The sequence below is a fragment of the Leuciscus leuciscus genome, assembly GCF_965113295.1.
Source record: "Leuciscus leuciscus genome assembly, chromosome: 16".
In the NCBI taxonomy this organism is placed as follows: domain Eukaryota; kingdom Metazoa; phylum Chordata; class Actinopteri; order Cypriniformes; family Leuciscidae; genus Leuciscus; species Leuciscus leuciscus.
In genome coordinates this window covers 22,896,881-22,922,195 of record NC_138740.1, presented here as the reverse complement: position 1 = coordinate 22,922,195, position 25,315 = coordinate 22,896,881, and the positions used below count along the sequence as shown (strand labels likewise).

Below are 25,315 nucleotides of genomic sequence, written 5' to 3'. Positions count from 1 at the left end.
CTTTCTATGCATCAAAGAACCCTGAAAAATGTATCATGGTTTTATATTAAGCAGCACTGATGGTTTTCAACATTGCGAAACTAATATGAAATTTTAATGATGCTGAAAATTCAGCTTTGCCATCACAGGAAAACATTTTAAGATTTATTAAAATTGAAAACAGCTACAATTTTTTTTTACTAATCTTTCATAATGTGATATTTTACTGTATTTTACAGCCTTGGTGAGCATAAAATACCTTTCACCCTAAGTTAACCTCAGTAGAACCGAGGAGCTGTGATCAGTTTGATCACAGTGCTGTGTAATTAATAATATGTTCATCATACATCACTACTGCAAATTCAAAACAAAATTGTACAACACTTACTTCTCAAATCTTTTGTAGAGGGCAAAGGTCACATCATATTTCTTCTCCAGTCGTGTCACAGCAGTGTTCACTTTAGGGCTTATTGTGTCCACATTTACATCCATCTTCCTCACAAGGCTGATGAACTGCTTCACACTGCAAAGGAACGGCACATTCATGTGATCAGCTAAAGACAATAAAGAAGGAATACCTGACCCACAACAGCCACCCCGCCCCCCTATCAACCATAAAGCGCTTATTATTATAAAAAATTAAAAAAGATTGTACTCTAAAATGAAAAATAATAATTAGAATTTAATAATAAATATAAGAATATAATACATTATAATACAGTATGTTATAGTAAAATAATTAACAATTGCTATATTATCATGTTATTATTATTACCATTGTTATTTTATTTTAATTTCATTTTACAGAACAACAGTACTATTACAATACTAACATTTATGGTTGCCTACTTCATTTTTTTGCTTTCAAATGTTAAACATTGAGCTAAAAAAACATAGGCTTTACTCTGAAACATGCAGCGTGTCAGACTACGTATTTTTATAATTACATCACAACTGTTGCGATTTGATGATCGCACTAAGCCATATCACATTCTCACAACCATGCATTGTCAAAACTCATAAAAGAAGAGTTACTGGGCAACAGGCGAGTAACATCGATTCATTGCAATTTTTATTTGACACTTTGAACCCTGGCTAACATGCTACGGGTGTCCCGCAAATGGCACTGCGAGCTTGCGCAGGTGTTGTTAGAAGCAATCCGTGCATTAAATAAATACATTCGAAAACGTAACAGTTTACAGGTTTATTTATTAGTAATTGTTTATGGCCATTTGGTAATTTCAATCATTATACAACCAAAAAAATTTTTCCTCAGATTTACGCAATTCATGTGGGTCATACTTTTAAGGTCGGAAAACAGAAATCTGTATAAATACGAAAAAAAATCCACCCCTGCATATTAAAGTGTAGAACATACATTATTAACACTTTAAAGGCAAAACCACACTTCGACAGAGCAACTTGCTGATCCTATAGGGGGAGAATCAGGACTTCTCCATGACATGTTCATTTGCCATACATACCTCAGTCCGACCACTTTTAGGAATTGTGTGAAGGTGAGGCTGATGCCATCATGCTCCATGCCAGCAATGAACAGACAAGCTCCCCACTGCTGTCTGTTCGAATACGCCATCTAGCATGGAAGACACAGACATGTTTGTGTATTGCACATGTAAAAAACAATACACTAGAGTGGTAGTGCAGATATCAGAGGAAAACGTACATTTGCCTTTTCCATCGGCCTGATCTCCCTCTCCCAAATTCTCCACGCATGATCACAGACGAGATTTGTGGCATGGAGCTCCTCACTGAGGGACACGAATTCAGACTCCTTGTCCTTGTGTCTGGTAAAACAACACAGTTGACAGACATGAGTAAACACATTGATACACAAGGAGATTTTGACACTATTGTGGGGTGGTCGCTATACTGGCGCTGCTGGTCAAACAACATTGCGTAAAGACATAACTAACACCAAGTTGTCAGCTGTTTGTTAGATAAATGCTAGATTTTCTTCAGCAAAAAAGCGTTACTAGCCAGTGATGTTCAGCAGATATAGTGATAATAGTCTATTATATATTATACTATAATATAATAGACAATAGTATGTGTGGGTATATGACATGTACACAAACTGCTTGGAACATTTCATTTACACAATTACTTGACATTTCTTTTTAAAAAAATTATCAGATATTGTGTATCCCAATGGCCAAATAAAGGCAGATACACTGATTACAAATCAGCATAGGCTTAACTGTGGCATTTGTAATAATACAACAGTAGGCGCGGTAAAATATTGGTTGCGTCGTAATTACCATGGTATAACAAAGTAACTAAACTATTAAACAATGTTAGCCATAAATATCCGCATTAACATAAAAAAAACCCACTGTAATTTATAACAATGTTACTTAGTTACTATAGTACAAAGAGGTTACATTCTCATAAGAGTATGTCTAGTTTACTGAAGATGGTTGACTACTTTTATTCATTCAGGCATCTTTATCAAATACTGTTGGTTGCTGGCTTCCTCTGTCACCATAACCTACAGCTAAAGACGGTGTGTACTAATAATTCGTTATGTTTATTTCAGAGCCAGTCGCGCGGTGTCTCCTCACCGTTCAGGGCTCAGCACTGCGTTCTCGCTACTGTCTGGAGATTCGCTCTTCGTGTTCCCTTTGAACTCTTTCTTCTGCGGGGTCCCGCTGCTGCGCTTCTTCGGCGGCATGTCGATGGTCTCGTGATGGAGAGCGCGTTCACTCACAGCACGGCGAGCGATCACGAGCGACGGATTTGGGGTTGTGTTTGTATTGATGTTGTTGTGGTTTGTGGTTGGCTGTCGGAGCCTGAGAATACTTGCTTGTTTCCGCAACTCTCCACTATTTCCTCAACTACCCAAAACGCGGGAAAATTTATCGACGCAACGTCCGCCACTGTTGCGTCACGTCCGGTTCTTGCGCATAGTAAACAGTAATGGCCTGTAATCACATAAACATATCTTTCTTTTTTAAAGATACATTTATCTAGTTTTACAGACAAGGCTTAAGCCTAGTCTCAGACTAAAATGCATGTTTGAGCTGTTTAAGCTGAAAGCTCAATCCTGGCTTAATCTAAGCCCTGCCTGTGAAACCTGACCATAAACCATTATATTTAAGCATGAACAACGTATCAGTTGCTTGCAGTAAGATATACAAATTCTTAAATGCATCTGAAACACTTTCAAATGTTTTTTTTGTACTGATTGTACTTGCTTTGAGTTAAATTCTTAAAATGAATGGTGTTTCGTTCAAAGGCACAATAAAAAATGAAAATAGATTAACAGCAAGTAACATTTGACTGAAGCGTCATTGCCTAGTTTTCCAATTGGTTTTTATATCATGAGACCATGAAGCACCTTTTTGTTTTACATTACAACAGCCGATGCACATTTTTGAAACAATTATATCACAATATTTTATATATAATTATCAATATTACATCTAATCTAATATTATCCATTTATCCATAACTTGTTTTCAGTTAAGAAAACAATAGTTGTCACCATCAGAATATAAGACAAGTCAGTGAGACTTTATGGAATATTGTATTCTTTCTATTAAATTAAGTGATTATTCCTTATAGAAATGTATTGAAATGTAAAGAAAAGTGGACAGTATATCATATTTGAGTTTCTATTTTGTTTATTCTCTCTCATTTTTTTTTTGTTGTCAAATTAAATATTGGTCATATTTTTTGTCCCTTATGAAAAAAAAAAAAGTTTGACTCACCGTTGACCAAATGACACTGAATGAATGCCAAAAACAGCTTGAATGAACTGTTCTATGTATATCCAGTCTAGTGTTTTATTCCATTTAGGAACCTTTCTTCTGTTTCTCCATGGGTTTATTTATAACAGCAGTTCACCCCATGAATTGTGCGTTATTCATTAAAGAATGACTTGAAAATATTGCCGTTTAAAAAGAAAAACCCAGGTGCTATAAACGGGAGCAAAGGCACTAATGTGCGTGGTCTGGAGTGAGAGATGTAATAAATAAAATTTCCTATATCAAAACCCTGCCCCCATACCAAGACCATCAGTCTCAGCAAAGAACCCATCATGTATACATTAGACATTTAGCTCAGGGAGTGACAGAACAAATGTATTTCTACTATGCAATAATACAGAAAATAAACATTTGCACTGAATAATTTATCATAAATTTCAAATGTAGCCAGATAATATTTGGCACACACACACATCTCCAGATTTCATCACATTCTTTCTTGTGTAGAAAGAAAACTCATATTGTGCCAATGAATGTGTCAGGTACAGACCATGAGACTTGGCCATGGACACAGACATTATTCTTTGATCTAGTGGCAAACAGACTTACGGTGTTTGTAACAACATCCTGAAGGAAAATGGAAACCCTTGTCCAGCAATATCTTCTGAAATTCCAGAAAATTACCTTAACAATGACTTGGGTTGAGAGGTTACTTCAGGCTTTAGGAAGCAATGGGAGTATGTGAGTGAGAAAGAAAATAAAAAAGAGGAGAGAGAACAACCTGTTGTATTTCCCAGGGAGAGCATATAACCAATGAAAGAGACCTCTCCAAATCCTAAAGTCCACTGTTTTTAAACTGCTTGCTCACAGGAGCATGGTGAACGGTTTCTCCAGGAACTTGCGGAACTCAGCCAGCCACTGTGCGCCGACAGCACCATCTACCACCCGGTGATCACAGCTCAGAGTCACCGACATCATGCTAGCCACGTCAAACCTACGAGAGACACAGAAAATGCAGGAACTATTTTAAGAGCTTCATCTATATTGTGAGGATGTGGAGTGATGGCAAATTGATGTCCTTGCTCACCCCTTTTCGTTGTCTGCAGGCAGGAGTCTCTTTTCTGAGCCACCCACGGCCAGAATGCAGGCTTGAGGAGGGTTAATGATTGCTGAAAAATTCTTGATGCCATACATGCCCAGATTCGAAATAGTGAAGGTGCCACCCTAGAAAACCAAGAGTGTTTATGTAATGCATTTTTATATATACACACACAACACATTTGTATATTATTTTATTTATATGCAATTATAAATGCAACACTTTTGTTTTTGCCCCCATTTATCATGAGCTGAACTCAAAGATCTAATACTTTTTCTATGTACACAACAGGCCTATTTCTCTCAAATATTGTTCACAAATCTGTCTAAATCTGTGTTAGTGAGCACTTCTCCTTTGCCGAAATAATCCATCCACCTCACAGGTGTGGCATAGCAAGATGCTGATTAGACAGCATGATTATTGCACAGGTGTGCCTTAGGCTGGCTTATACAGTATATATACAGTGAGGAAAATAAGTATTTGAACACCCTGCTATTTTGCAAGTTCTCCCACTTAGAAATCATGGAGGGGTCTGAAATGGTCATCGTAGGTGCATGTCCACTGTGAGAGACATAATCTAAAAAAAAAAATCCAGAAATCACAATGTATGATTTTTAACTATTTATTTGTATGATACAGCTGCAAATAAGTATTTGAACACCTGAGAAAATCAATGTTAATATTTGGTACAGTAGCCTTTGTTTGCAATTACAGAGGTCAAACGTTTCCTGTAGTTTTTCACCAGGTTTGCACACACTACAGGAGGGATTTTGGCCCACTCATCCACACAGATCTTCTCTAGATCAGTCAGGTTTCTGGGCTGTCGCTGAGAAACACGGAGTTTGAGCTCCCTCCAAAGATTCTCTATTGGGTTTAGGTCTGGAGACTGGCTAGGCCACGCCAGAACCTTGATATGCTTCTTACAGAGCCACTCCTTGGTTATCCTGGCTGTGTGCTTCGGGTCATTGTCATGTTGGAAGACCCAGCCTCGACCCATCTTCAATGCTCTAACTGAGGGAAGGAGGTTGTTCCCCAAAATCTCGCAATACATGGCCCCGGTCATCCTCTCCTTAATACAGTGCAGTCGCCCTGTCCCATGTATAGAAAAACACCCCCAAAGCATGATGCTACCACCCCCATGCTTCACAGTCGGGATGGTGTTCTTGGGATGGTACTCATCATTCTTCTTCCTCCAAACACGGTTAGTGGAATTATGACCAAAAAGTTCTATTTTGGTCTCATCTGACCACATGACTTTCTCCCATGACTCCTCTGGATCATCCAAATGGTCATTGGCAAACTTAAGACGGGCCTTGACATGTGCTGGTTTAAGCAGGGGAACCTTCCGTGCCATGCATGATTTCAAACCATGACGTCTTAGTGTATTACCAACAGTAACCTTGGAAACGGTGGTCCCAGCTCTTTTCAGGTCATTGACCAGCTCCTCCCGTGTAGTTCTGGGCTGATTTCTCACCTTTCTTAGAATCGAGCCCCCACGAGGTGAGATCTTGCATGGAGCCCCAGTCCGAGGGAGATTGACAGTCATGTTTAGCTTCTTCCATTTTCTAATGATTGCTCCAACAGTGGACCTTTTTTCACCAAGCTGCTTGGCAATTTCCCCGTAACCCTTTCCAGCCTTGTGGAGGTGTACAATTTTGTCTCTAGTGTCTTTGGACAGCTCTTTGGTCTTGGCCATGTTAGTAGTTAGATTCTTACTGATTGTATGGGGTGGACAGGTGTCTTTATGCAGCTAACGACCTCAAACAGGTGCATCTAATTTAGGATAATAAATGGAGTGGAGGTGGACATTTTAAAGGCAGACTAACAGGTCTTTGAGGGTCAGAATTCTAGCTTATAGACAGGTGTTCAAATACTTATTTGCAGCTGTATCATACAAATAAATAGTTAAAAAATCATATATTGTGATTTCTGGATTTTTTTTTTTTAGATTATGTCTCTCACAGTGGACATGCACCTACGATGACAATTTCAGACCCCTCCATGATTTCAAAGTGGGAGAACTTGCAAAATAGCAGGGTGTTCAAATACTTATTTTCCTCACTGTATATATTCAGGGTAAGTTAGATAAAAAATACTAACACTTTTAATCAGCAAAAATGCATTCAATTGATCAAAAGTGACAGTGAAAACATTTACATTGTTAATTTCTTTTTAAATGTCCAATAAATCCTGTTCTTTCCATTCAAAGAATCCTGAAAACAATGTTTAATGGTTTCCACAAAAATATTAAGCAGTTCATTTAGCAGCATGGCACATTTTTCTTGAGCACCAAATCATGTGAGACTGAAGACTGGAGTAATCACTGGAATTAATAACATTTTAATTTGTAATATTATTTCATAATATTACTGTTTTACTGTTTTTTATCATATAAATGCAGCCTTGGTGAGCATAAACTACTTCTTTTAAAAACATAACTAACTACATTAGTTCACATGAACTAATAATGAACTGCACTTCTACAGCATTTATGTGTTGCTTTGTTAATGTTAATTTCAACATTTACAAATACATTATTAAAATCAAAGGTATTTGTTAACATTAGTTAGTGTACTGTGAGCAATCATGAACAGCTGGATTTTTATTAACTAACGTGAACAAATACCATAACAAATGTATTGCTCATGTTTAGTTCATGTTAGTGAATACATTACCTAATGTTAACAAATGAAACCTTTTGTAAAGTTTTTACCATATACAGTATATATATTTCTGATATCCACATGAAGCACCTAAAGTACTCACCTGGAATTCATGTGGCTGTAGTTTACCATCTCGTGCTTTAGCAGCTAATGAGCCTACATCTTTGCTGATAGTCGCAAGGCCCTTAATATGAGCATTAAATACAATGGGAGTGATTAGACCCACAGGTGTACTGACTGCAACACTAACATCCACCACGTGATTTCTGTCCGGAGAGAAAAAGTGCTTGATTAATTCAGATTCACTTCCATTTAAACGTCACATCAGTTACTTTACATTTACTGATATGTGAGAAAATACCGCTGCCCTCAAATGGTTAAGATCAGAAGTGCATTGTGGGAGTCCACTCACTGTCTGATAACTGTGTCCATCCAGGAGGAGTTGGCCTCTGGGACCTTTAAACAGGCTAGAGCCGAGGCCTTGATGATGAAGTCATTGACCGAGAGTTTGATGTTATCAGCTTTCACCTCCTGATCATGAGGGAAAGGTACCATTTAAATCAGGACTACTGTAATGTGGAGCTTATCATCATGTTACAGGCACGGGAAATGAGTTCACTCACAGCATTGAGCTCTTTCCTGAGTTCAATAACTTGGTCCATGTTGACATCAATAGACAAATAATAGTGCGGAATAGTCTGTTTTGACTGCATCAACCTCTGGGCGATCACCTAGATAGCACAGCAGTAAAGAGACAGGCAGGGAAACAGAGTATCATTGGTAACATAAAAGTCTTCATGTATTCCTAGAGAATATAAAGTGTCTTCTAAGGTCAGTGGACTCACTTTGCGGATGTTGCTGATGGGGATGTCGGTGAAGGTTCCTGTAGGTACAGCAGCAAAAGCAGGGGCGGCTGGAGGGCTGGGGGTGGGTGCAGCAGGGGAAGGTACAGCGGCTGGGGCCTGGTAGTGTGAAACAATACATGTTATTTAGGTCTAATTAAGTTATTTATTTATTTCCAGTTATAGCAACAATTCTAATTTTCGTCATTCGAAATTGAATGACTTACAGGAGTGAGCTTAGGTGGAACGAAGCTGTCGATATCTTTCTTGGTGACTCTGCCATCTGGTCCAGTTCCTAGCGACAAAGCAGTAGCATATTCCCAATTCAATGTGAGTGACATCTCCCATGCAAATGAAATGAGCTAACAGACAGAATCAAAGCCAAAGCATCAAAGCTCTCCCACCTGTGACTTGGGCGATGTCGATTCCCTTCTCGGCAGCCAGTTTCTTGGCTAGAGGGCTGGCAAACACCCTACCCTTCCTAGGAGCAGCAGGGGCGGCTGGAGCAGCGGCAGGTGCTGGGGAGGGAGCTGCTGCTGGAGGTGGGGTGGCCACCTGAAAAAATAGCTACAATTAAAAGTCATATACGCAATACACATATTCAAATTATTTCTTTATATTTAGGTTAAAGATTTAAATCATTAACTTCTTCAAATTTGGATTAGAACATGTTATGCTTCTAAAAATGTTCTGGGCTGTATTTCCCAAAGCCTAAGTACATTGTAGAACCAGTGCCACCAATGGTCTCTACCATCAACTTAGCCCACGATGCTGTTGAGAAACACAGCCCTGGCTTAGCAGTTAGTGCATGTGCCAATGTGTGTACATACATAATTTGTTTGTTTTTTAACAATCTAAATATCTTGCCAGAACTATGTGCACCACATGTGCACCACAACCGAATGTAATGTGTTGTAGTCTATTCTTGATGGCCACACCCACAAAATTGGCATGGCGTGATTGCAGTATTGCAAAACACTACAAATATTGCAAAGTGACCTTTCACTTTCAGTCATGGCATGAAACTTGATATTACGATGACAGTAAAAACAAGACCTTGATTTTCATCACGACGGCCTTTAGGTGGCCACACAAAAAGTATGCTACATCACATCATGACATGCGGTTAATAAATTATTGCTGTTAATAAATGACTGCTGATCACCAAAACATTCAGGTTAAGTGTGCATAATTAATCATAATCACTTTAAACAGCAGACACAAATAAACAGCAGATCTTGTAGAAATGACAGCGCTCTTTACCGGTGCGGGAGCAGGAGGCGGGCTTGCAGCCACACCGGTCTCTACATAGTCTGCAAATGCGCTAATGTCGGATTCCTTTTCCACAATGATGCAGAGAGGAGTGCCGAGAGGAACGTCTCTGGTGCCCTCAGCAATCATTATTTTGGCCATGTAGCCCTCCTCTTGTACCTCAAAACCTGAAAACCACAGGAAGGAATTACTAAACAGTGTTAATGCATATATTAATATCTAATCATACAGCAAACTTCTTAAAATCTTGTTTATGCATATACATTTGTGTGTTCATATGTCCAATCAAACGTTCACAATTTAATATATCTGCATTCTATTTCAACAATTTTAAAATGTAATTTATTTCTGTGATAGCAAAGCTGAATTTTCAGCATCATTACTGCAGTCTTCAGTGTCACATGATCCTTCAGAAATCATTCTAATATGCTGATTTGGTGCTCAAGAAACATTTCTTATTATAATCTATGTTGAAAAGAGCTCTGCTGCTTATATATGTATATTTACACAAACACACATGTATCTATCTATCTATGGGCCTGTTTACACCAGGTCACTTAATGCATTTTCTCTGATTGAATAGCTATCCGATCGTGAAAACACCAGTTGTAAATGCCCTCCAATAAGCTTTCGAGATTGATTTAAATTCGATCCCTAGAAACCACTTCAGGAGGTGGTCTGAAACGCATTCCAGATGAAACTGGACAAGTGTAAATGCATCTGGTTGTTGAAACCACATGTGTAAATTTGACTTCATTAAAAGTGAAATTTAAATTTATAAGTAAAATTTTACTTTATTACTAAATGTTAAAAAAATAAAAGTGTTAAGAGCATGTTATGGGCTAAATGGCCAGTTATGACAGCGCTACTGCAACACACATATAGTATAGTGCAACATTTGCATATAGTGCGAGAATTGAAGATCGGATTAATATTAGTTTTAAGGAGACACAAGTGTAAATGGAACAGTTTTAACAAATCAGTAAAAACGCAAGTGTTAATGTGTAAACAGGCTTTATCTAAGCACCATTGAGTGGAACCAACAGGTTTTGGGCATTGACCACTTTTTCACCTCATAAGAAATTGTGTTATCAATATGTTTAAGGTGTTTATGTGGACATGGATATAACTATTACTGTTGAATTATCATAATTAAATTCAAAATAGCTGACAATTTACCGATTGTTGCCTTATCGGTCTCAATTTCAGCCAGCAGGTCTCCCTCGCTCAGCTTCTCACCCACCTTCTTCTCCCAGCGCTGCACTGTGCCCATAGTCATGGTGGGAGAGAGAGCTGGGAGAAGAACCTAAAGAAGGCGAGAGAGTAAGTTAATGACGCCATGCAATAAAATGCTTGCTTATGCTTAGACTGGCCAATACACCAAATGCTTTCACTTCTGAATTTGTTTGTAGTCACTTTAATATTTGCTCAACATCTCATCCTACCTTCATATGAGGTGGGTAGGAGCTTCCAGGAACTTGTGGCGCTGCAGGAGCAGCAGTGGGCGCTGCTGGAGGGGGAGGCGCAGCTGCAGGGGCGGAGCTGGACATTTTATCCACTGTAAAGTCCTTAAATGCAGGGATGAGGTCAGGACTAAAGGTCAAAAGACAGATGATGTAAATTAATTGGGAAATACAAGTTCACATCAATATTATACATACCGTACCTTCTATATCAATCACACAATTGAATTGTCAAAAAAGGTATCAAACATTGATACTTTTATTAAAAGCAAAGATCAATACACAGTATAATTTAGGTACATCACATTCCCTTGCCCTTCTTATGATGCACCATTTATCTGTCCTACAACATAACTCTTTTACGTTTTTAAGGACATAACGTTTATTATGTAATATGTATTATGTAAAACAACAAACATCAGATCTTATGATGCTCTGTATCTTGGCACTGAAGATACAAATTGTGCTTACCTGTCAACGGTAATACAAATGACAGCTCCAATGGGCACATCTCTTGTACCCTCAGAAACCAAGATCTTGGCTAGGTAGCACTCCTCCAGTAGTTCAAATCCTACTGTAGCCTTGTCTGTTTCAACCTGACCAAATCAAAACAGAAGAATTAGATCAGAATTACACCATGGGGTTGTTGAAAGCTTGATTCGGATTGGTTGACAGACATTCTGTCCTAATAAATTATTTAGTTTAATATTTTTATCTACAACAAAATTAAACAATCAAGTGGCTTCTTGGTGGTAAAACCCTGAATATGCCTCACCTCAGCAATCAGATCTCCCTCATTAATTTTGTCACCTTCCTTCTTTTCCCAGCGTGCAATAGTGCCCGTCTGCATAGTGGGGGACAAAGCAGGCAGTTCCACCTGTAATAGAATGGATTAGGTTAAACAGGAAACTGTAAGCATTTGGCATAAATGACTATCAAATCTTCTCAGCATATGATCTGCATTGAAATGGTAGTTAAATGGTTTTGTTGCTTTTAGATTTTTATTGCTACTCAGGATTCCCACACCTTCTGACTATTGCACTAAAATACTATCTGAAGTATTTTTCATTTATTTAACTTATGTTATAGGCTAGAGATTGGACTAATAAGTTGGTTTAAAAGTAGTATAACTGGAAACATTTATATTCAATCACTAAAGAAATATGCTAGACTTTCTCATAACTTCTTATAATTGATTTCTTATGTGTTTTCTAGGCCTGGAAAAGCACAAGTTCGTGACTGTGGACACAGTTTTATGTTCTGAGGCTAAATATTTAGATTATGTTAAGCAGTATGAGAAAATGTTATGCTCTCTCGTGAGACAGTATGTTTCGTATAGATATGAAAACATGGATGGACCTCTGGCAGCCCTGAGAATTCATAACACATATACTTCTAGACTGAGCATCTTGAAGGTGACACCAGCAGAAGAAACGCAGTGTTGCAATATACCAGTTCTTAAAGAGACAGTTCATCCAAATACGCATATATATATTTTTGTCAACTTTTACTCTCCCTAATGTTGTTGTTCCGAAACCGTATGAGATTCATTATTCTGTGGATCACAAAAAGAGATGACAGATGGCATAATGACAACGTCGGTCACAGTTCACTTTCATTCTGTAACGTAGATAAAGACGCAATGATAGTGAACGTTGCCTGAGGCTGTGAGTCCCTAACACCTCTTTTTGTGTTCCAATTCAAACGTTTTTGGAAGCACATAATAACATTAGTTAGCTTAGCTTACCCTCTGATGGGGCGGTAGACTGTACACTCGCATGCTTTGACTGAAACTAGCCGTTTGGCTTCGCAAGACCCATGGTCTGTTACTAAGGATGCTGTTGTACACACGCCGACCATGACACAAGCTCCGGATCCGGATCGGGCCGTTGGAGTGGTATCGTTTGAGATGATGGCATGACACCGGACCGGGTCGAGGACTGGCAGCAGCAGCAGCAGCAGCAGGGCCCGAGAGGACACTGGGCCGGGTAACATTAAGCCTGGCAGATGGGCGCACTCGCAGCGCTAAACGCAACATTTTGAACGTGATGACCCCGTAACACTTCGCTGGATTTAAGTAAGGCTACTCTGGTATCAGAATATCTGACACCTGTGGTAGCAACAGCAGTCTGTTCTCTCCTAAACGTACAGAACAACCTCACTTTCCAATGACCTCCCCACTCAAAACATCCCACTTTACGACACTCCTTCGCTTCGTCCTCCGGGTGACGCACAAGGGTTGCCAGATTTGTATTTTTATTATATTCAATATATTGAATTATATTCTCTTTTTTTTTTAATTCATAATTTTGTGTTTTTAAATAGGCTAACTAGCGAAAACAGCAACGTTTCTGTGAAAACGTTGTACAATTAATTAATCTTTTAAATGGTGGATTGAGATTGTAAAAACATGGCAACCTTCAAGCTGTCAAAGCCGGTGTCGTAAACTGTCAAGCGCTGACGTAAAAGTGTTGTCAAGCACTTTCTATCCATCCAGAAGTTGTCTGGACCACTTTGCATTCTTCCACAAATCCTGTATTGAAACTCAAGTTTAATTTAACTATAAATAAAACTTACTCTCCCTCATGTCGTTCCAACCCCGTATGACTTTCTATCTTCCGTTGAACACCAAAGGTAAAATGTGAGGCAGAATGAAAGCCTCAGTCACAATCCTTTTATTATATGTAATATATGTATAAATATATAATACAATTTCAAAGTGAATGTTAACTGAGGTTGTCAGTTGATACCATTCTGCCTAACATTTTCATTTGTGTTCCAAAGATTTTTAGACATACAGGTTTGGAACGACGGGACAATTTTCTTTTTAGGATGAATTGTAAACTGAAAAACTTTAGACAGCCTAAAACAAGATTATGTAATGTGCCATTTCTGGAGTTTATTGAGGTATTTTTCAAGTATTAATTCATGTACTGATAACATAAGTTAGGAGAACAGGCAAGTGCTTAGAACAGCATTTATTGTAAAGCATTTTTCAGCATAATAGAAAAATAGAGAACACATGTGTAAGGAAAAGCTCCATGTAGCGTTATGTGGCGTTGGAAGTGCATTGGTCTTTTGGATGTCTATTTGACAATTTTAGCGAGGGCTGCTGCTCGCCTCTCTGTATTCTTGAACAGGGCACGAATGAGGCTCTTCATCTCATTACAGGAGAACTCCACTGCCAGAGGTCCTTTGCCCTCCGCCCACCTAAAAAAAAAAAAGAAGTGTTTTTTTTTTTAAATGTTTATGTGAGCTCCGTTAAATATATAAACAAAATATATCATTCTAATGTTCCCAATGTTTACCAGAGTTACAGACAGACTCCTAAAAATGAATCAAATTTAAAAGATTAAGTAAGTGTATGACCTGTCCACTATCTCCTGTAGATTGGCATTTAAAACCATGGAGATCTCTTTTAAGGTCATCCATTTCTTTACATAGACTGGAACCTCTTCTTGGTATTTTTTGTTCTTGTTTTCATCTGGCAATGGATTGAAGACCAGTGGCCCTTCCTCTATAATGGTTTGACACAGTGTTCGCAGTCGCTCACCGTCCACGTTAGATATGTCCTGGAATGACAGCCCTTGGTTACACCTCAAATAGTTTGGTGGTGTAACAAAAAACAACAGCATTATGTATTGCCTTACCTCCAGCATCATAATCTTATTAATCAGCTCTGATATTGCAGTATTGAGGAGAGTCCCAATGGCTTTGCAGTATATGTTCACTGGCAAGACATCTTGCCAAACTTTTCCCAACCTCCTCAGCTGATGAATTACCTAAAATTCACAACAGCAATAAAACCCCAGTGACAAGAACACTAGGCACAAATATGCTAATATATTGGTACCTAAATTTAAGCAGCAAAAGCCTATTCAGAAAATAATTTGTGTTGTTTGATCATACTTGTCTGATAGCCTTGCTGGCTGCAGAGTAATTGTCTTCATCATCCAAATTGGAGAAGTTACGTGCAGTGGACAGTCTCTCCAACATCTCAGCTTTTTGAACGTTCATTTGTGCCACAAAGCACCGAGCACCTTGTTGAAAAACAGAAAAAAAACCCTCATTTTATGTACACTAACATTTAAAATCATCATGAAATGGAAGTTGCGATCATCTTTTTTTCCCTATTGTGACTTAGCCAGCTGAAAACGCTAGGCGTTCTTCTGAAAACGCCTAGCTGTGAGTGCTTGAGAGCGTTTTGGCAGCGCAGCATTTTTTTTAAATCGAGACACTTTGCTGGCTATGATGCTGGAAGTATTACTAGTATCAGAGAATGTGTCAAAATAGGAAGAGAATTGGCACTCTCTGGTTACTTCCGGTTTCTGGACTGGCTGCAGTAACACGTCTGTCCATGCAGGGGCGCTCGCAGGCGAGTGCAGAATGAATGGAGGTCTATGGCGGCGGCGCTATACCCATCAAAATCCACTTTTCTCAGGATATAATTTTTTGTCTAGTAATTTTAATATTGTATTCGAAAGGAGATGCAAAGAAATTACACATTGCTGGGTGTTAGATTTTTTAGAGTCACTTTGCTTTAAAAAGTCTTTTAAAGTGTCAATGATTTCATACACATCGTACGACCAGAGATACTGCTTTACGGGGGACTAGATTACGGGTGCACATCAATTTAAAGAAATAAATGTGCACAGATAATTTATAATAAACTGCAACATTGTATAAAAAAAAAATCAGCAGCCATTACTCAAGTCTTAAGTGTCACATGATCCTTCAGAAATCATTGTATTATGATGATTTGGTGCTCAAGAAAAATATCTTAGTATTACCAATCAATGTTGAAAACGGTTCAGCTTCATATTTGTGGAAACCATTTTTTGTTTTTTACAATTCTTTGATGAATATAAAGTTTAAAAGAACAGCATTTATTTGAAATGGAAATCTTTTGTATCATCTTTGTTGTCACTTTTGATCAATTGTAATGTATACTTGCTAAATAAAAGTATTATTTTTTTTTTTTATCTTACGGACCCCAAACATCTAAACAGTATCATAAAACATGTAAGCGTGCTCTTACCTAGTCTTCTGAAACCTGGGACCAAGTCTACAAAATAAGACACTCCATCTTTCAAAGGAAGGTGAGGTTTAAACTGGAAACCCAAGGTTAAAAGTTGGTGAGCGATGAACATGCAGTTATTGTGCTGGATGGCAGCCAAGTGAGGTAACTTCAATAAGTTGTCCCTAAGTTATAAAAACAGCATCACATTAAAATCCCAGTATAAAACCCAGTATACCAAGAATACTGCTATAAAAATACATCAACTCACTTGTGATATGTAGGCACAACATCATAGAACAGGTGAAATATGTTTCGAACTGTGTAGAAAAGCTGGACTGCACTGAAAGAAAAATACCAAATTCATGTAGCTCCGTAATTACAGCTTAAACATGGACCCAATATCTGTGCTTATTGTAGTGGCTGCCTGCTACATACCACTGGGGGGAGCTGCCCACCGCCTCAGACAGAGTTTGTATGGCCAAGTCCATTAGCTGCTGCACCGACTCACTAATGCGACACACAGGCAGGCATAGAGTACTGGGACTCAACTGCTTCTCGTTTTCCAGGCTCTGCTGATCGTAATGGCCACTTTTCTTACCCGACTCCTTCCTCTCCTTCTCTCCTCCACTGGGACTCGGTAGTTTAGGGATCGAGAGCTTATACTCTGGAGTGATCTGGACCACAAAGAGCACACAAAAGACCGTCAACAAAAAGCTTTTATAGCTTAATTAAAATGAGAGAATTTACAGTCTTACTTTCACTGTGTTGTGCATCTCAGAAGTCATCAGTTTTCGTGCAGCCACAATGACATCTTGGCATTTTTTGCTTGCGAAGTGGCAGTTGACATTCCTGGCGTATTTCAGGAGGTCCGTCGAGTCCCCTGCGAGGTACCCCATTTCTTTCAGACTGCTCTCGAAATCCTCTGTCTGTTTAATGACCTGAGAACACAATTGAATATTGTATTACAAAGAATGCTGTGCAGTTTTCATGCTGACAAACCCTTGCAATCTTACCTCGCTATACTCGGCCAGCTGATTACTGTTAGTCGGTATGGAATGAACCAAGCATTCACGAATGATACACTCTGACATCTCCTCCCAAATCAGGTCTCCTAAAATCTCAGACACCTTCTTTTCGTCGATAGACACATCTGAAGAAAGAAAACAACAGAAACCCCATCATCAGCTTACTGCAAGCAATGCAATGTCTAGTGTGGGGTCTTCAACCTTTTTCTAGACCACTTGTTGGATAAAGTGACAGGCTAGGCACACCATGTTATACAGTATATTATATAAAATTGAGTGTTGCAATTTATGCTTGACATATACAAGTATATAATTAATTATATATGACGTTATATAATTGAATTAATTAAAAATATAAGTACTTAATATTGAAAGTCCAAAACAGAAAATAACTTATGATGTTCCCAGAAATCCCTTACATGGACAAAGGCATCCAGCTATCAATGTAGCAGAAAAAGCAGAAACGTTTTGACTGATGAAATGTGTAGACAAACATGATTGTGATGATATGTAGTTTACGTGTGTTTCTCAAGCCATCTTGGGGTATTTTTAGAACTTTATGATGCAATGCAGTGCTTATTGACAATCTATAAAATATATTTTCTGACTTATTCTGTGATTTTTTTTTTTACATCGTACAAAATCCATGATGACTTAATGCACAAGTGTTTGTAGTACCTAAACCAATCATGCAATTGCCATTAGAAAACTATAGAAACAAATTATTGGTTATTATTCAGCACTGCATTTGATTTCTTAGCCAATTAAAAGCAAGAGATAAGAAAAAATTAAACCTGTCATTTAGACAAAGGTCAGAAAATAAACTGGTATTAGATGACATTTCTGTCCCCCTCACTTCTGAAATCATGTCTACGTCCCTGGTGTATGCATTATAATTAGTGATGACTACAATATCTGTGCTAAACAGAACCACTTCTTCAGATTTTTTTTAGACGTACCGAAAAGGTTTCCATGTAGCGTCTTAAGCACAGTGAGCACTTTGTTGTAAACCTGGCTGGGATTTGGATGCTCTGCTTTGGTTTCTTTACACTGCAGGGTCAGGACTGCACCCTGCTCCGGCTGACTGCTCACTTCCACCATCAACGAGGGGTATATGATTAGTGGCTTCAGCATGTACTTAAACAACACTTGCCCTAAAGGATTTACAAAGAGTCAGGCAGTCAATTAACAGACCAAAGTATAGACAAAGCAATGCAGAGGTACTAATGGACTGTAACACTAAAACTTATTCTTACCATCAATATATTGTAATCATTTTGTTCACAACTTGTAACAATGACTTAAATGAGCTCATTGTTTATGCCTTAAATTAATACATTGTTAGCTAACTGCATGATTTGTATATGTATTTGGACACAGTCACTTCTGATAACAGATCACTCTAAATTGTAATGTAGACACATGCATTTTCTGTAAAGCTGCTGTGAAACCATGTTTTGTGAAAAGCGTTATACAACTAAATGTGAAGCGAATTGAATTACCAAACAGTTTAATCTTTTTATGAAGCTCTCCTTGAATGGCGAGGGCCTGGAGAATGCTAGGGAGAAGAGCATGTGGGACAGACTCATCCGCCTTAGATCCTCCTCTGTTCAAATGAAGCGCTGTCTTCAGGAAAGATTTCACGCCAGTGAGCTCAGCTAAAATATGGAGATCAAAACAAATCAGACCAGCAAACCAAGGCAGAATGTTTTCAAAGAAATCACATTTCTCTACTCTGATAACACCAAACATGTATCCGAGACACACAAAAAGTCTCGGTGAAACAGATTATTGAAAAAGAAAAAAACTGTAGGACTGGGACTTGGTTCTATCCATCGGTTGTTTATTGGGAGGAGGCAGATCTGATTCCGAGCTTGTGGTCAATTTTAAGAAAGAGGCGGGTTTAAGCTGACTAAACGATTGAAGAAATCTGACGTTCCATTGAAAGATCAAATTAAACTTTTATAAAAAAATGATGACAGAGTTCCTATGCAGTTTGGAAAAGAATGGTAATTTCCAGATCTGGATAACTATAGAAAAAAGACAACTAAGTATGGAAAAATATTTGTGTTTCAAGACTGTAACCCCTATTCAGTTTTCTAAAATATAAAATGATCAAATAAATTTGTCAAACCACATTTAAAGAATCCAAATGATGTGTCAGTAGGCTTGCTGCGAGAGTCTGTGTTACCGGTGTTTAGCCGCAACACCGGTTATCACTTGTCCACCGTGGCACCGCCCCCAACCATCCTTTAGATTTTTTATAGTAATAAAAATTTAGTTCAGTTAGAGAACAGACACTACAATTAAAAACTAAATGCATTTGCTGAGTCGCAGCACAGCAGGAGTTAGATTTCACCTCACTTAGCTTCACTCTTGACTGACAAGATGATGGCGAAAGTTTTGTTTTCAAAGCGAAATATAAAGCGCCTATTTAAACAAGTTTGTCATTGTACTGTTTTGTTGTTGTGTTTTTCATTAAGAATAATAATGATGCCAGCATTCAAGCAATTGCAGCCCCAGATTTGCCACAAAAGTAAAATGCGCACAGCCGCACTGTAAAAATGTCCTCACCGTCACATCCCTAGTCAGAGGTGAATATATGCAGGTTATAAAGGGTTTTAGGTTCTTCTCATGTTATCACTTTGTGAAAACCAATGAAAATATATAAAATAAACGTATTACAGATGACTGTACTATATACCAAATATAATGCTGAAAATAATGCTGTATGAACCATTTATCTTAAATATATGGTCTGAAAAATCTACAGATGGTTTTTTTTTTTAAGAAATATGTGCAGGAACTTTGTTATGAAACGAAACAAGCAAGGACGAATCGTTCCCAATAAAATCAATAACATACGTTTAAAAAATAGAGAGGGCAAATTTTCATTACATCATGAATTTAAGGTAAAAAAAAAAAAGTTACTTTTAGTGGAAGGAAGTTTCCAGACTGCCAGTTTCTTCCACTCTTCTCCAAGGTGGTAGATGAGATTCTCTCTCTGTATTGTGATCTCTGAGCTGAGGGCCCGAACTAAAGGCAACTCGGTGTCTTTCCAAGCTTTCAGGGCATCAACACTTGCTCGTGCCTGTATAATGTAAGTAGAAATATGTAATTAAGCCCTTAGCACAGTATGTTTTTGCACAGTAATTCATAGGGCTGTTAATAGCCTAAAATGTTAATCAAACTAGTTACATGATATGCCAATAAACTAATCAAATTATTCAGAGAAATTTGACTTATTATTAAATAGACTTGTTACATTCACAAACTGGTAATGTTGAATGTGACTTACTGTTCCGTGCTGCTTGGCTGCAACCACATAATTCTTTTCCTGCAAGGCCCTGTGATACTCCTCTACTGCAGTGTCAAACTTAAAAAGCATATTAAAATAATGAGAGAATGTTCCTGTTATACAAAACATGTGCCTGAACTTAAGTAAACAAGCAAATTACTGAGCTTTTTTCCCCTTCTTTTTTAAAATAATCATTTACATCACAAGACAGTCATGCACATTCTTTGAGACATAAATCTAGCTTTATGGTTAGAAAATCCTTTAAGCATACACAAAATCCCAGCAGCATTACCTCTTGGAGATGCTGGAGCAGGTTTATTACGGCAGTGTTTTTCTCTAGTTGCTGTTTAAGCTTGGCATACTCTGTCACGGCATCATGGAGGTTCTGCTGAACCTGTAAATGCAAACACTTAGTTAACATGTTTAACTATTATAAGAGTCACTCTTTTTTATTAGAAATTGAACCGATTGAACCGTAATCGTTTATTAATAGTGAAATAAAGTACCTCATTCTCAATGCAGCTTTTCAATAAATCAATGTCTTTGGAAACTGATTCAACCTGGTCCAAAAGCTCTTCTGCTCCCTCCATACTGGGTATAAACTCAATATATTTTTTATTTATCATGTCTGTAACCTCCTCCTGTATGGACAAAAGAGGGTTAAACTCTTACACCGAAACACACAATGCTACTAAATAAAAACTTAAAATGCATAACAGGTTTTGATTTATGACATGTTTGATGGAGACCAGTGTTATACTTCTTCAATAACACATGGAAAACAACTGGATTTCACCAATTCAGATAACAAATATGAAACATAAGACATTTATTTGCTTATTAATTACATTACAGAAAGAAAAAAAACAACACTCTGAATGCAAGATAATCTTGTTAGAGACATATATCATAAGTCCCAAAACAAAAACAAGAATGAAACACAAAAAGGCAAGTCTGATAGCAAGAAATCAGAACCCAGACAGATATTATCAGCCAAATAATGTCTCAAGAGCAGAAAAGAACACATAGTTGCGTAAAAGGAGGTCAACAACATTACATCAGTTTGTCTGAAGTCAGAGCTCAGACTGGCACTGACAAGCAATGATATCAGCAGCGTGACACGTCAGCCTACCGAAGTCACATCAGTACCCCTCTATTCACTATTAAAACACGAATGAACACTGCGTGCATTGTACAACGAATCTTATTAAACGTTTATAATTCTTAAAAGACTTCATATGTCAGGAGAAAGGCGTTAGTCGCACTTCAAGAGCTTTGGTTAACGGTCAGTGTATGCTAATATGAGGTTACCAAAGAGATGCAAATGTACAGAGCAAATCAACTTAACGATGATTCCTTTTATCGTCAAGTTAACTCGGGTAACATTTTACACGTTATATTGGGGTATTTTATAAGTTAAATTCGGGTTTGACAGCTGGTTAGCTGACCTCACTGTTTACCTTAGTTTCTTCCACTTTCCGTGACAGTTTGGAGATTTTGCAGGCGAGGTCATCCTTCTCCAGTTTACCTGAGCTGGCGAGCACTTCTGTCACAAACGACGACATGACGGTCACGGTCAGGAGGGTGAACGAGCAGGACAGTTTACCACTTCATACCACTACCCGCCATTCCGCGCGCAAGGGATGCTGGGAGTCTGACTGTTGGATGAAGAAGAAAAAAAGCTGTCGTCGATTTAAAAAAGACGCGGTAAGATTAAGAAGTGCTGGCTTGTTATCAAAGACCTTTGTTATTTAGCGAGGTGCTTTTTAAACTATAAGGGTACTATAAAATGAGGAAATTAGGTCATTTTATTAGGGCAAGTTATAGATGATGTATAAAACGTAATTTTATTGTTTTATATCAGTTTTAGTAATAATTCCATTTTTAATTTAAGTTATTATAAGGGTGAATGACGGATACATTTTTTTTAGGACTTTCTATACTTATTAGAGTGTTGTGTATGTAATGCAATGGCATGTAACTTACACATTTCAAGAATGTAATTAACCATTTTTTTGGTGAATCAGATATTTTTCCCCATGAAAATGTCATTCCTGAGTAACGTAATGAATTTTTAAATGAATTACATTTCTACCATTGTTGGCATATACAAATGTACTAATCTCAACAAACAATTAGTGCTCGGAAAACTACATTTTAATCACAATTACTCTAATCAATTTGGGATTTTGGGCTGCTGATAACTCAAAATTCAGAACCAAATAATAAAAAAGCTGGAAAATGTTTAAAAATGTTTTCCAATAAAGTAAATAAGACTTGTTTTATCATTAACTTAAAAAAACAAAAACAAACACAGAATTGTTTAATCTAACACTGTACACAAATATGGTATAAATGAATTGCCTGTGCCATTGTTAGCCGGAATGACATACTGTTAGACGGAAGGACATTCTGCAATATTTTTTCAGGATTACCATAAAAACCATCCCCAGTATCATTTTTCTTTCCACCACTCAAACTTGAAACAAAGAGACACTGACAAGTTTTAATGATTTAAAAATCTGTAAAATGTACAGTAAATCTGTAAAATTATAATGCTTCATAAACAATGGCCAAGGGTATAGCCTAGTCCAACACATTATACAGCTAAAACATTTAGGCTTATTGCAAATGAGTGTGAGCCTATTTCGATTAGGCTAATATTTCAAGTTTGCTTGTTCCTGACACATTATCATTCCACTGAGTCATCACTATAATACCCTGCTCTCTTTTTTCCAAGATACTCAGCCCTAGCCTCTGCATCTGCGTTTATCCTGGCTCTGAACCGTCTCTGCCTCTCTTTATTAGACAGAGGCATCTGGGAGGACAGAATTGACCTTAAAACACCAGAAGCTATACTAAAGCTTTAATAAAATGTTGATATATTAATAAATATGATTACATTATTCATGATTTGACCATTAACATTACAAATTTCAATTCAATGATAATGACCCATGTGACTTATTGAATCATACGAAATCAAGATGAATGAAAAAACATACAATTATGTAAATAATGTTAATAATATAACTATAATAACTCTGCCTAAAAGTTTACAAATGTTCATTAAAGACTAGATTGTTATGCTTATGTAATTCTGGATAATGGATGACATGTCCTGGCTAACAGGTTTTTTGTTATCCAGGAATGACAAAACAATTATTTTTTCTTTATAATCAGGCACTAACTTAACCACCTTTGGAAAACTACAACTTAGCTATCATCACTTAAGGAAATCTTTTAGATCAAATAGATAGTTTTTTAATATAAAAACATTATAAATGTTTTATTAGTGTTATCCAAAAGGACACATGATATTGCTACAAAGTGCACATTTTAAGAGACGCTTACTGACCTTTGCACATGTTCTGGTGCTACTTCAGGGTCTTCTTTTTGAAACAATATTATGTCACATGACATACCAAAATGTATTATGGTCCAAAATGGTCATTGATGTCTGTTATCCAGGAATGACATTAGAGAAATCACAATTTGGAGACAAAAGTCATTAAAAATGTAAATAAGCGTAGTATTATCACTATATTTGTAGGTATCATTGAAAACATCAATACAATTATGGCCAAGTAGATTTTAAATACTTTTATTTATATTTTTTTTTACATTTTTGTCGTATTTTTGTATTCCGATTTTAAGCCAGGACAGTTACCCGGAATGACATTTTGGGACTTTTTGGGACATTTTGGGCCATGTCATTGACCCATAAAAGGCGTATTAAATCATACATGCTAGAATCTTTAGTTTACTTTAAACTTTCTATAACAACAAAAAATGCCAAAATGCTTTCTCAGATATACAATAAAGTATATAAATAAATTAGTGTTATATAAAATATAATGAAGTTTAGGTATCACCAGACTGTATTTGGGTAACATTAAATATATTTTGTGTGAAATACAGAGAGGAACAGATTAACCTGTAATGCTGCCTTGTAGAATTTGGTGACACTGCTGTAGGCTATGTGTGCAGCTGTTCACATCAGACCAACTTGCCTTCAGGGATATAACAAAGACATTTAGACATCATCAGAGTGAATTTGGCTTGAGTCTACCCCTTTATTCGCTGACAATATTTCATTATTCGTTCTTCAGATATTCTATAAATGAAAAATGTATCAGCTTTATGCAAACTGAAAATGTATCCAATTCACCAATTTACTCATGGAGCCAAATTTGAAATCCCATATCTCTGGAAATGAACCATTCCTTAAAAATTAAGATTCTATAAGGAAATGTTGTTAAAAAACAGAATCTAAAACAATATTAAAAGATCTTTAATACTTCTTGAGGCCTGTAACTTGCAAACTTTGGGCAAAAAACACAAGAAGTGCTTTTTTCCCCCATTTTTGAACTGTCGCCATTGGCATATAATGCAACAAAGATTGCGAATGTCAACAGAATTCACTAATATACCTACCAATTTCTGTGTAAAAATAAAATAATAATGCTGCCATCTTTCTTAAAGGTGCAATGCGCAAGTCTCTGAGTTTTTGCAGAACTATGCCCCCTCTGGCGACAAGTGAAACTGCAACCAGAGGTGTGCACGCTCATTCCGTCCCGAATCCCTCTTATTTATTTTACTGTACAGGATTATAGAGGCAATCGCAGTGATTAGAGAAGGGCTCATTCAGCCCATCAGGCAATTGTTTAAGCATGTATGGGTTAGAAAAACGGGTATTTTTAACATGAAATGTTGCGCATTGCACCTTTAAGTCATTTTCGCCAACCTGGCTCCAAATCTCAGGTGAAAATTGTCATTTGTCATTGTCAATCCATGACATTTAATATTTTGGCATTTATCACTATTTATGTTTGTCAGTTGATTGAATGGAATGACCCTTTAGTCAATTACCTACTGTGGGTGTGTGAGAATTCCAGGGATCAAGGAGAAGTAGATGCTTCGCTG

At 37.4% G+C, this 25,315-nt stretch overlaps 3 protein-coding genes across 4 annotated transcripts in view; all 3 read right to left on the bottom strand.

Annotated features, from left to right (window-relative positions):
- rb1 (retinoblastoma 1) overlaps positions 1-2,855 on the bottom strand; it is a 35,050-nt gene extending 32,195 nt beyond the window's left edge. The window contains exons 1-4 of the mRNA XM_082141128.1: positions 2,562-2,855; positions 1,664-1,784; positions 1,464-1,573; positions 368-502 (exon numbers count right to left, since the gene is read on the bottom strand). Coding sequence (XP_081997254.1) covers positions 368-502; positions 1,464-1,573; positions 1,664-1,784; positions 2,562-2,671 — 476 coding nt within the window. The 5' untranslated portion in view covers positions 2,672-2,855. The remainder of the gene's footprint in view (positions 1-367; positions 503-1,463; positions 1,574-1,663; positions 1,785-2,561) is intronic.
- A 745-nt stretch (positions 2,856-3,600) lies between these two features.
- Positions 3,601-13,257, bottom strand: dlat (dihydrolipoamide S-acetyltransferase (E2 component of pyruvate dehydrogenase complex)). Its single transcript, XM_082141141.1, has 14 exons — positions 12,794-13,257; positions 11,822-11,923; positions 11,518-11,642; positions 11,029-11,176; positions 10,763-10,889; positions 9,575-9,750; positions 8,716-8,866; positions 8,539-8,606; positions 8,315-8,431; positions 8,093-8,200; positions 7,882-8,000; positions 7,573-7,735; positions 4,795-4,931; positions 3,601-4,701 (listed from the first exon to the last, which is right to left on the bottom strand). The coding sequence occupies exons 1-14, from the start codon at positions 13,082-13,084 to the stop codon at positions 4,572-4,574; spliced, it is 1,962 nt and encodes a 653-aa protein (XP_081997267.1). The 5' UTR covers positions 13,085-13,257; the 3' UTR covers positions 3,601-4,571.
- Positions 13,258-13,920: 663 nt separating this feature from the next.
- On the bottom strand, positions 13,921-22,051 carry zw10 (zw10 kinetochore protein). 2 transcript variants are annotated; one of them, XM_082141131.1, is made up of 16 exons: positions 21,850-22,047; positions 20,896-21,030; positions 20,682-20,783; positions 20,390-20,467; positions 20,023-20,182; positions 18,594-18,749; positions 18,051-18,245; positions 17,080-17,216; positions 16,822-17,004; positions 16,502-16,740; positions 16,335-16,406; positions 16,085-16,248; positions 14,956-15,086; positions 14,697-14,828; positions 14,416-14,618; positions 13,921-14,256 (listed from the first exon to the last, which is right to left on the bottom strand). In XM_082141131.1, the coding sequence occupies exons 1-16, from the start codon at positions 21,952-21,954 to the stop codon at positions 14,133-14,135; spliced, it is 2,316 nt and encodes a 771-aa protein (XP_081997257.1). In that variant the 5' UTR covers positions 21,955-22,047; the 3' UTR covers positions 13,921-14,132. The 2 variants fall into 2 exon arrangements, with proteins under 2 accessions (XP_081997257.1, XP_081997256.1); XM_082141130.1 differs by having other exon boundaries at positions 14,416-14,828; positions 21,850-22,051.
- Positions 22,052-25,315: the final 3,264 nt, after the last annotated feature.

Excerpts from the sequence above, each read along its gene's own strand:
- dlat (XM_082141141.1), bottom strand. The coding sequence starts at position 13,084 with ATGTTGCGTTTAGCGCTGCGAGTGCGCCCATCTGCCAGGCTTAATGTT. Across the intron at positions 8,867-9,574 it reads CGCCTCCTGCTCCCGCACCG|GTGGCCACCCCACCTCCAGC; the intron begins GTAAAGAGCGCT and ends CTATTTTTTCAG. Across the intron at positions 8,201-8,314 it reads CCATCAGCAACATCCGCAAA|GTGATCGCCCAGAGGTTGAT; the intron begins GTGAGTCCACTG and ends TGTGCTATCTAG.
- zw10 (XM_082141130.1), bottom strand. The coding sequence starts at position 21,954 with ATGTCGTCGTTTGTGACAGAAGTGCTCGCCAGCTCAGGTAAACTGGAG. Across the intron at positions 21,031-21,849 it reads GGAAAGTGGAAGAAACTAAG|GAGGAGGTTACAGACATGAT; the intron begins GTAAACAGTGAG and ends TTGTCCATACAG. Across the intron at positions 16,407-16,501 it reads GTGGGCAGCTCCCCCCAGTG|TGCAGTCCAGCTTTTCTACA; the intron begins GTATGTAGCAGG and ends TTTTTCTTTCAG.